The 12,350-nt window shown below is 39.3% G+C and overlaps 1 protein-coding gene across 4 annotated transcripts in view; it reads right to left on the reverse strand.

Annotated features, from left to right (window-relative positions):
* LOC122559556 (rho GTPase-activating protein 8-like) overlaps window positions 1–12,350 on the reverse strand; it is a 108,783-nt gene that overhangs the window by 33,110 nt on the left and 63,323 nt on the right. For all 4 annotated transcript variants that reach the window (XM_087997390.1, XM_087997389.1, XM_043709223.2 and 1 more), the window contains 3 exons: window positions 10,497–10,583; window positions 6,068–6,166; window positions 2,073–2,183 (listed from right to left, as the gene is read on the reverse strand). In XM_087997390.1, coding sequence (XP_087853516.1) covers window positions 2,073–2,183; window positions 6,068–6,166; window positions 10,497–10,583 — 297 coding nt within the window. The remainder of the gene's footprint in view (window positions 1–2,072; window positions 2,184–6,067; window positions 6,167–10,496; window positions 10,584–12,350) is intronic.

Raw genomic sequence — 12,350 nt, forward strand, 5'->3', positions numbered from 1 at the left:
TCACCATTTGAACTACTGCTCCAATAACAGATGCCCAAATTCTAAAGAGCTTTAAGTAAAAGATCCAGACATAATACAGCCTAGGAATTTGAGAAAACTTTCTTTCTATAAATGTTCGTCACACTGCACTAAATATACCACAGGAATGGAGAGAAATGAATAGGATAAGATTTAAGGTCTTTGATAAAGTGGCTCTGAACTTGATGTAATTGAAAGAGATGCACACCTTTGATAAAAACTTGCAAGTGTTAGGACCAACACACATCACTATCACAGTGAATATGTGGCCATTTCACTTGTTTTAATCATTCATTGGCTGGAAATATCTTTGGAGAAGGGGTCTTTGCCCATATTTGATGTGATGCCATGTGACCTCATACAGACTGAAGTCACTGATGAGAACTCCCAGAGCAACTTTGCCGTGAGTGACTCCCAGTGTGCTGCCACCACTGGTGGGTCTGTCCTGACAGGGGACTGGCACATATTCATGGAATGGTGCCTGCGAGACAATGTCAGGCTCTAGGACAGCTCTCCGAATTTTTACATAAGACCTCAGATATTACCAAGGAGTACATTGCAGGGCTGACAGTTTTGCAACTGTCATTTCCGATGCCCATGTTAATGCCAGATGGTCAACCTGGTTTCATTCCTCTATAGCAAATGGGGTATAAGGTCATTTCAGAGGACAGTTAGCAGTCAACTACATTGCTGTGTCATATAAGATCAGGTGAGGTACGGACTGTAGATATCCTTCCATAAAGCACTTCAGTGAATTAGCTTTTAGTTCCAGATTTATTAGGGGATTTCAAATTTCACCATCTGCTGTGCTAGGATCTGAAGGCATGCCTCCAAATCATTAGACTGCCCTCTGGATTTGTAAACATATAAACATTTTGACAGGTGTGTGGGAAAGGAGGAGGCAGGGATCTATACAGTATGGTTTAGATTACAGAACACAGCAATGCAAATATTTCTTGTATATTCATTAATGTACATTTGTAGTAATTTTCTTGTCAGCTTTAAGCATGATCTTGCACACTATGCTGATTGAAACAATGACAAAAAAATTGAAACAAAAATATAAAATAGCCAAGAATCATACAGAAGTCAATCCCAAATCTGTACTGAAGCCACAGTACAAAAGGTACTACACAATTTATTCATGTGCCCCAACACTATCAAGGAGACACATCAGGGTTCCCACTGCATTTGATCATTAAATGCTACTGTTTCTCAGATGTGGATGGGATCAAATAGCATTTCTAAAAAACGAAGTCATATATTCAATGTCCAGACACGCAAATGAAAAATGTTCTTCTCTAGAAAGCTATATAATATGGAATCAGAGCTTGAGAGAGTTAGGAGTCGATACTAAGTCCTCAAGATGGGTGGGCGAGGGTTGGAGAAACAGTTCAAATGTGAAATACATGTAACCCGATCTGGAACATGGCATATACCCACTTGCTACCATTTTACTGTGAAGGATAACAAGCAACTAGAGTTCCACTATGAGGGTGTTGATACTTAACATATATTCTAACTGGGCAAGTGCAATTGTGACACTGACCTGGAACCAATTATTGCACATGTTTCCTGCCGGTTAGAAAACTCATTGAAACAGATGGGAGCTAGTTGTTTACATGGCTAAGGAGGTTTCCAGGAGGGGCACCTCCACAGCCTTCAGCCTTTCCCTGCCTTTCTGAACCAAAACAAACACTTTCCTACTTTAGCTCCTAGTCCCCTGACAAAGCTGGGGCTTTGTCCCAACCAGCTAAGCAGATCCACACAACAAACTCTGCCATCCTGAGATTCTTCAGGTGAACACACTCTCATCATCACAAAGATTGGGGTCTTGGAATCTCAAAGAGGGGAAAGGGTAGAAGAGCAATCATTTTTGTTAATTTAATACATTGCAATCATATTTTTGAGAATTGGTCATCAGTTTTCTACTTCAGCAATCAACTCGGCAATGTACACAAGTGCTACTTTTTTTCATACACGAAACAAGGTGGTCTTAAAACATTGTAAAGTTAATCACAGTAAAAGCAGAAATGAAACAAATAAAAACTGACTACTGCAGACTGACTCCGAATTGTTGCTGGGGAAGTGGAGGTCGAGGTGGGGGTGTCTTTGCTGGTCTAGGTGGTGCTCCCTTTTGAGATGCTCTTAGGTTTTCATCATACCTGTTGGAAGATACAGTCAGGAATAATTATTCCTCCACCACAATCCTTCCTTCAAATTCCTATTGTTACACTTGCTGAGAGGAAGATGTACAGTGAATTTCACTCAGTGCCATTCCGTGATTTCAACAACAGGAACTCCATCTCCATAACGTCAAGGAGCCAACTCCACTGTACACCTGGAGACTTAAAATGATTTCTGAAAATTGCTCCAAATTTAAAAATCAGCAAATTCAGGTGCAACTTGCTGTGCCTGGCTAACAACTGTTCACCAGGTTTCCACTCAAAACATTTCATAAAGCTTCAAAGCTTTGATTAGATTTTCCTTTACATGCCCAGCTCCAGTGAAAAGGTCCAAATCTTTTATAGCTTTGCTTGTAACTACAATTGCTCTATCACATTACCACTTCCATGAATTTGTATTGCCCAGAACAACGTCCAATACTCTTAAATCAATTCTGTCCAATGTCTTTTATACATTCAAATTCATTTTCAAATTCTTGTATCTAAAGTCCTTAAGTGTAGACTACAGAGTCTGATTTACTTTAGTGTTAACTTGGGTTTGCAGTGAGTAGCAGTGATGCAAAAAAAATGACATAGAAGAAAAATAGTTAAAGTGAAAAGAGAGAGAAGGAAGGAAGACAAGAGACAGACGAGCAAAGGATAGAGGGAGACAAAGGCAGAATTGGAAAAATTCTTTGGCCCAAACAGAATATCACCTAAATGGGTGTAAAGAGGTCAGTGAGCTGGCAAAACAACTCCACACATCTTATGCCTCCTCACAGTCCTAGGTGAACTGCAGAAATGCACCTAGAAGCTAAAGCCAGCAGGATGATTTTATCACATTTTACACTTCCACATTCAAAAATTTGAATCTCGCCTGGTTTCCAAATTGTTAAAAACAAACAATTCAACTAATACAAATACAATCAACTTAACCTTCTGCAAAGAATAAACAAAAGTGCAATATTATACCCAGATCAACTAGCAGAACTTCAATTATACACCAGATAGCTCCTATGGTCATCTTGAAAACACTCCAATTTTCTACAAAAACAAATATTTCAACAGCTGTCTCAATGTAAATTGGGAACAGATTTTCTTCATGTGCTGTGATTTATGGCTGCTTGGTTCAATGGTTCAGACTAATGATCAAGCTTTCATCATTCCAAATCTAGTACCATTCACAAGTGTCGTGTTTTTGTGTATACTACAAATTATTGCCTTTTCCTTCTCTTCCTAAAAGGTACAGTAAATGTAACAATAAATCTGATGCAAGTCCAGTAGATAGATTTTATTGGCTCATGTCATATCACAACAGAATTTATCACTTTATTAAAAGTGCTCCCACATTCTATGAAATGTTTATAGTTATTCGTTCAAATGCCACTCAGTAGTTGCTATGTTGCATTTAGTCTTGCTAGCTTCAAGGTAGAATATGTAGGACACAGAGATCTTTAGAAACAAAGTTCCAAATGATTGTATAGAATGGCTTTACAATAGCTTAGCAGTCTATCACAGAAGCAGTTCATTCCCATTATTGTGATTGTGCCAGCTCTTTGAAAGAGTATGCCAGTTTATTTTACTCCATTTGTCTTTCTTCACAGGCTTCACAATTTTATTTCCTTTACAAGAATATTTCATTTTGATAGTTACTTGCATCTTTCCACTATTGTTGAACACAGTGCATTCATATCATGTCACAAAAAAATTCCCCATTACTTTGCTTAAATCTTCACTCTCTGGTTACCTGAGTGGACAAATGCATGGCTGATGAAGTAAAATGTGGATAAATGTGAGGTTATCCACTTCAGTAGTTAAAACAGGATGGCAGATTATTATCTGAAGGTCAACAGATTGGGAAGGGAAGGTGCAACAAGAGCAGATTGTCCTAGTATACAAGTCGCTGCAAGCAAGCATGCAGTGGCAGCAGTCATTGAAGAATGCAGACAGTATATTGGCCTTCATAATGAGAGGATTTGCATACAGGAACATGGGAGGCTTGCTATAATTATACAGGGCCTTGATGAGACCATATTTGTTGTATGCAGCTTTGGTCACCTTATCTGAAGGAGAATGTTCTGGCAATGGTGGGAATACAACAAAATGTTTACCAGACGGATTCCTGGGATGGCAGGACTGACATATGAAAATAAACTGGATTGGTTATTTTCACTAGAGTCTAGGAGAAGACGGGGGGACCTCATAGAAACCAATAAAATTCTAACAGAACTAGACAAAGTAGATGCAAGAAAGATGTTCCTGATGACCATGGAGTCCAGAACCAGGGGTCAGTCTAAGGTTACAGAGTAGACCATTTATACTTTAGATGAAGAGAAATTTCTTCATTCAAAGAGTGATGAGCCTGTGGAATTCTCTGCCACAGAAAGTGGTTGAGGCTAAAACACTGAATGTTTGCAAGAACAAATTATAGATAGCTCTTAGGGATAAAGGGACTGACCAGAGTACTGAGTTGGATGATCAGCCATGATCATATGGAATGGCAGGGCATTCCTATTTTCTGTTAGTGACAGTGGAAAAACTCTCTCCCTATATATTCTGTTAAAGCCACTCATGACTTCTAAATATCTCTACCAAGTCTCCTCTTAACCTTCTCTGCTTTAAAGAGAACAATACCAGCTTCCACCACCTTTCAATTTAATTGACGTCCCTCACCTAACCTTACCCCTACTAACATAGTAAACTTTCATTGTCCCATTCAAGTGCCTTAACAGCTTTCTGAAAATTTGGTTATCCAAATTTATGAGCAACTTTCCAGTCAAGGCCTGTACAAAGACTTAGCATACACGTTTCTTACTTTTGTATTATATTGTTCTACCTATAAAGCCAAGGATTGTGTTTTTTTCAAAAACTCAAAATTTTTTCAAAAGATTTTTTATTAAAGCATAGAAATGTGTTACCATTTCAGCAGATTTACTGTAATATTTCTAAATGCGAAAAGTATAGAAATTGGAGGAGAGGGAAATTGAATTGAAGCAATGATATGACATGTGCTGTGATTCATAATGCCTTAGCTTCTTTAATACTTGCTCACTTAGGTTCACTGACCCAGAGATATTGTGACAAAGAGTTAACATGTGGCATGGACCTCAGTCCATCAGTAGCACAATGACCAACCATGATACAGTCTGCTTTCAAACTGATCTGGCCAAAATCAGAAACTGCTGGAAAAACTCAGCAGGTAAGGCAGCATCTGTGGACAGAAAGCAGATTTAACGTTTCGGGTCCCGTGACCCTTCTTCAGAACTGTTCTGACCAGCTGGGTTTTTGATTCCAGCATCTGCAATGCTTTATAAGATCTAGCCAGTTATACAATGAATAACTGATCCTATATTTTCAGTTTTAAGGCCCTGCTGGGGATCTTCAAGATGACTTGAAGTTAGTATAGAATACTTGAAGGGGAGTACAAAACTGAGAAATGATAAGTTATAGTAATTAAATAAAAATTTGGAAGAGTTAATTTACTTTTGGAGAACTGTAAAAATGAAAAATATCTCAAACTTTATTGTTCATTTCTTCCTTATTTATGTCCAACCATTTGACTGTGTACGAGATTGTACACCCTTAAGCCAGTCGGTCAACTGGTAAAACAGGCTGGGAGTCCCATTCACCATTAGAACTCAGCTGCCTTGAGTAGGCATTCCATCTTCTCTCAGCTGGGCCTGATAAAATGCCTCCAGCAACAGAACATTTCAATTTCAGGGAACAGGTGACAACAGCAAGAGAGAGGAAAGGGAAGCCTATGAGATTAAACCTTCCCACAGTTCATGCCTTGCAGCAATGAGAGATGTACCATTAGAAAAGACATCCACACCACTTTATATAAAAATGGAATCAGTGCCCTTGGACATTACCTCAATACATACCTAATTACTTCAGAAGGAATGATGAGCTGATCGCAGTTCAGATGTTCTCTCAGTTCACTTAAGTAATTTACATATATTACCTTCTTTCCAAATTTATGACTGAAAGAAAATTAAACAATGAATTAGAACACTAAAAAGAGCCATTTCTATGAGATTACACATTATTTTTAAATCTATTATTGCGAACCAATATTTGAACTTGCTATAGAACAGCTTAAGAAAAATGCTTTAGGATATGGAGATGATTTTATTTTAGCAAAAATTAGTTGTGAATTGCTAATTTTGGAGGTGGAAGCACTGTACATCAAAAGGAGGTTTCTTTGCTGCTTGCGTTTGAAGGTCTGTCATATACTGAAATATATACTTTTTGTTTACACTTAATTTCTTTTATTTGCAGCAATTGAACAGACTGGATTTACAGTTGCAGAAGTTGTATGTTATACAGTTAGGATTTCACTATGTACAATAAACACAAAAAAAGATACTCCCTTGCTGGCTGAGAATTGATCAGGTTAGTAGTAGGTAGAAATTGTCAATCTACAACCAGAAGCCACCCAGCATTTAACACAACCAGTCAGTTCCAGCACCACAGTGCAAAGGGAGTAAAATGAATATAGTTGTAGGAGAGGATAACATATTAAATCAGAAGAGATATTGTTCTCTGCAGCCAAGAATGCACATGCATTAGACACATCTACTTAGGGTTGGAGAACAGAAGGGATAGCATTCACCTGATCTAGAGCAAATTGGTATCAAGTGTAGAAGTCTAGAGGGCTGAACTCAAAAGATTAATGTGGAGGGAGAGGCTTTTGATCCATTGGACACAGGCACGAGTACTCAGCAAAGAGAGCTGCAGCATGAAATGGCTGCATCTGAACCACTTTGGGCACCAGTAGAAATACATACATTATACAGTGGCCATGGCTGGGGCCTGACAGTTTAAGGGAATCTGATATTTGGAAGGACAGGAAGAATGGAAAAGGAGGCAAGAAAGCTCTGCTAATATAGACTCAGATCATTGCAGTATTGAGAAATAATCTGGATTAGAAACAGCAAAGGAAAGAAAGTGTCAGTAATTTATAGACTGATTATAGCTACATTGCAAATATAAACCAAGAAATAATTGTAGTTTATAAGAAAGCTACTACAATAACGTGCAACTTTAATCTTCACAGAGATTCGATAAATCAAATTGGCAAAGATAGATGAAGGACAAGTTCATAAGACTGTATTCAGGACAGATTCTTAGAACAATATACTGCAGAACCAATCAGGGATAGGTTACCATCCACCTAGTAATATGGGGTGGTGTGACAAAATCAATTAATGATCTCATAGTAATAGGATATTTTGACAAAACCAATCAGAATATGATAAAATTTCACTTACAGCTGGAGGGTGAGGAATTTTGTTCTGAAACCAGAGTCTTAATCTCAAATGAACACAATTATATGGGTATGAATATATAACAAAGTAGACTGGGAAAATACATTAATATACAAGATAGTTAAGAAGCAAAGGCAGATCTATAAGGAGACATATCAAACCCTCAGAGCAGATACACTTCATTGAGAAAGAATGATTCTGAGATGGGTTCACAACCCAAAGCCAACCAAGAAAGTTAAGGATAGAACATAGAACATAGAAGAATACAGCGCAGTACAGGCCCTTCGGCCCTCGATGTTGCGCCGATCCAAGCCCACCTAACCTACACTAGCCCACTATCCTCCATATGCCTATCCAATGATAATATCAAATTAAAAGAAAATGTACACAATGCAGCAAAGATCAGGAGTAGTTCAGAAGATTGGAAATATTTTAGAAATCAGAAAAGGGATGACTTAAAAAAGAAACTGGAGGAGAGAAAATTAGCAAGATGGATTAAAAACTTAAAAGCTTCTGCAAATATATAGAAAGTAGTTAAAGTGAGGGGCTGGTCCTTTAGAGAGTGAGATGGGAGAAATTAGGAAGGAAATTACAGATTTTGAACAAGTATTTTGAATATTTCTTTACAATAGAAGGCATAGAAAGCATTCCAAAAATAATGGAAAACGAAAAGGCAAAATGAGAGAGAGAATTAGAGGGGTCAGGTATTAGGAAACCTAATGGGACTAAGGGCTATCACATCTGCTGGAGCTAATGCTTTAAGACACTGGGTTGCAAACTAAGTGCCTGCAGGGATAGAGATTGCACTGATTGTAATCGTCCAAAATTCGCAAAGCTCGGGAAAGGTCCCAGCAGGTTGCAAGTCCACACATATATAACACCTCTTTTCAAGAAAGAGGGGAGACAATAGGCCAGTTTAGCATTTGCCATTGGAAAAATACCAGTCATTAATTAAGGAGGTAGTAAAAGTCCACTTATAAATCATAATACAATATTTATTCTGATCGTTTATGTGAAAGGGTAATTGTATTTGATAATCTATTAGAGTTCGGAGAAGATACATGGAAATTAGCAGATTCAGTGTTTTTGGATTTTCAAAGAACATTTGACACAATCTACATAAGATTATTGTCCAAGATATGAACTCAGGGCTTTAAGAGGAGGTATACTGGCTTAGTAGGAGGCTTATTTAACTAAAAGGAAACAGAATGAATTCATTATTTTTAAGGTGGAAAACCATAATAAGTGGAGTACCATAGAGATCAGTGCTGGACCCTCAACCAATTGTCATTTCTATAATGAGATGGATGAAGGGACTGACAGTATTGAAGCAAATCTTCAGATGATAGACAGGAAAGCAAGGTGCAAGGAGGATTCAGAGACTCCACAAAAGGGAGATGAAAACATTAATTGGGAACAGGCAAAACATTTCACAGATTTGACACATTGTGACGCAGGGTGAAGAACAAAAAAAAATGATTGAGAAGGCAAATAGAGTGATCACCGTTACTACATAATGGAGTCCAAGTACAAAAAGTAAGGAGGTTTTGCTACAACTGCACAGGTCATTGGTGAGACTACAACTGGAGTACTATGTACAGTTTAGTCTCCTTACTGCATTTGAAGCAGTTCAGAGAAGAAGGTCATTGGGATGATTCTTAAGACTAAGGGGTTGGGTAGGGAGAAAAGATTGAACACAGTCTATCATCTGTCTATCCTCATTAAATCTGAATGAGAGACATCCTCACAAAACATATCAGATTCTGAAGGAGCTTGGTAAGGAAGTAGGGGGCATAGTTTAAAAGCAAGGGATCACCTAGTCAAGGCCGAGATGAGAAGGAATTTCTTCTGAGGACCCAGTGAAGGCTGGATTCTGAATATATTTAAGACTGGATTTTGATTGACAAGGATGACAAGGGTTCTGGGCTTAAGGGAGGTAGAGGGGTGGAGGGGATAGTGACAAGGCATGAAAGTGGAGTGAAAACCACATTCAGATCAGCCAAGGTCTTACTGGATGGTAGGACAGGTTTGATAAGTCAGTGGTTTTATTTCTTATGATCGAAGAAAGCCAAATGACAAGCAGCTACCAACACAACAGCACATCAGCAGGAATCAGTCAGTCAGTCAGTCACCAAAAAGATATAAATTGCCAGCCACGTAGCACTAGCCAACATAAGAAGCCACTCATCAACTGACTGCAGCTTGGTTTCTGACAGTCATCCGTTTTCTTGACACCAAACTGTTACAAATTCACATCCACCTTTGGGTCTGTTTGGACTCGGTGTAAAGCCAATAAACAGCAGCCAAACACCTGTCTCAAGTTTACAGGAATTTGACAAGAAAAAGGGCTGCAGAATCACCAACAGGAAAATTATGAAAATTAAGATGGTGGTTGCGGTTGGCAAAGGGGACTCAAGAACTTTCAAAATCAGGAATGGGGCGTTGGGGTGCAGAGTGTTTTTAATTAAAAAGAGCAGAAATAGGATGGGGAGAAGAAGAAAAAAAAAGATAAAAAGCTTGAAGAATTTACAGAACTGGGAGTGAAGAGAGAGAGCGAGAGAGAGAGAGAGCGCGAGATAGTGAGAGATAGTGAGAGCGAGAGCGCTGTGTCACATAAAAGGTGCAGTCAGCTGACTTAGTTTCTTTGAAACCTTCAATAAAAGCACAGGCGTTTGTGAACTGTGATGTTTCCCCTGCTACCAGAATACTGCTATATTGATTCAAACTCATTTTAAAAGTCGGATCCAAATCAGCGATATTACCTCCTCATTCTGTCAGAATCACTGCCCAATACCATCATAAAAGTGGCTGAGACAAGTGTACAGCAGTCAGAAAAATCCACAGTTCCATTGCAACAAGAAACCTGGACAAAGCATTTTGCCACATCACCTTTGTCAGCAATCTCAGAGACCTCCTAACCTTAAACTTCCCATGATTCCATCCTTCGTTCTGTAGAATCTCAGATTGTTACAGATTGTAGAATAGAAGCTCTTAGGGGGTTTGACCCAGCGATAGGGCAGCCCAGCATGTTTGCTAAACATACCTTATAAGTGGCTTGAAAATATTCCAAAGGATTCGGATAAAATTTGTTGGGTGTACAACGTAAAGGGCTTTGAGATTTTTCTTGTATCTAGAGAAAAGGAAAAGCCATCTTTGAATCAATGCAGCAGAAAAATACAAGTTATCTTACTGTAGCATCAAATCATTTCATTAGTACTGGTTTGGAGAGAAGTGAAATTTTAACAGCACATTTGATTTAGAGGTTTTTTTGAATTTAGAATTCAACTGGGACAATGTAACCATCATGGTACAGACAAAACAGAGACAAACAAGAGAATTCCTTGAAACCTGGCACCCCAACCAGAACTCAATCAATAAACACATGGAACTGGACCCCATCTCCAAACCACTCAGATACAGAATCGGAAGTACCAAAAAGCAGAGACACATAAATACCAGGCAGGATAGACCACCAACTCCAAAATCGAACACGCACTGACAATGTCATCTAGAGAGGCGACGAAACGTCTGCAGAAAACCACACCAGTTGGCGAACCAATCTATGACCTCAGCACATTTTATGTCACCAGGCAATAATCAGGAGAATTAATCCCATGCATCATGGCCAATCTTTGGTAACTTAACCCAACTTATCAATGGATTGATAAATGCGAAGTGCTGCACTTTGGTAAGACAAACCAGGGCAGGACTTACACAGTTACTGGTAAGGCCCCAGGGTCACTGGTCAAATAGACCTAGGGATTATTCCTTAAAAGTGGTATCACAGGTAGACAGGGTGGTGAAGGCGGCGTTGGCATGCTTGCTTTCATCAGTCAGAGCATTGAGTACTGGAGCTGGGATGTCATGTTACAGCTGAACAAGGCATTGGTAAAGCTGCATCTGGAGTACTGTGTACAATTCTGGACACCCTGCTACAGGAAGAATGTTATTAAACAGAAAGGGTGCCAAAACAATTTACCAGGATGTCACTGAGACTGGAAGGTTTGAGTTACAAGGAGGGGCTGGGACATTTTTCACTGAAGCATAGGAGGCTGAGTGGTGACCTGATAGAGGTTTATAAAATCACAAGGGACATAGACAAGTTGAATAACCAAGATGTTTGCCCCAGGAAAGGGGGGGGGGGGTCCAAAACTAGAGGGCACAGGTTGAAGGTGAGAGGGGTAAGATTTAAAAGGGACCTGAGGGTGGTGCATATATGGAATGAGCTGCTAGAGGAAGTGGTAGAGGGGGGTACAATTACAACATTTAAAAAGACCTTTGGACATGTACATGGATAGGAAAAATTTAGAGGAATATGGGCCAAACACAGGCAAATGGCACCAGTTCAGTTTAGGAAACTTGGTTGGTATGGATGAAATGGACTGAAGGGCTTGTTTCTGTGCCGTGTGTGTCGAAGACTCTGGTTGGGGGGGGGGGGGGGGGGGGGGGGGGGGGGGGGGGCGGGGGGGGGTGTTAGACTCTGGTTGGGGGGGGGGGGGGGGGTGTTAGACTCTGTTGGGGGGGGGGGTTTGTTAGCCCCAAACTAACAAATGCCTTTACCAATTTAACTATTGGGGAGTTCAGTACAATTTAACCATTGAGTATATGTGGAGTTTGTCATCAACATAATGTGACTGCACTCTCCTTGTTATCATAGGTTAAACTAAACAGTGTAGTCAAGAATTGTCCATACAAAGTTCTTCATTCCTTTGTTTCTATGGATATATTTACTGTGTATTCAGTTATCTATTAAAGACCCAAGCATTATCTTCGACAATTCCCAATAGGTAAAAAGGATATTATGACATTCACTGTTCATCGTTTTTTAGCTGAGGATGGTAAGCTGTCAACTGTTTCATGTTTCCAGGCGGTTATTGATATAAAAGGCTTGGGGAGA

Source organism: Chiloscyllium plagiosum, unplaced genomic scaffold (assembly GCF_037043375.1).
Source record: "Chiloscyllium plagiosum isolate Xiang-an unplaced genomic scaffold, Cpla_swu_hap1 HiC_scaffold_19, whole genome shotgun sequence".
NCBI classification, from domain to species: domain Eukaryota; kingdom Metazoa; phylum Chordata; class Chondrichthyes; order Orectolobiformes; family Hemiscylliidae; genus Chiloscyllium; species Chiloscyllium plagiosum.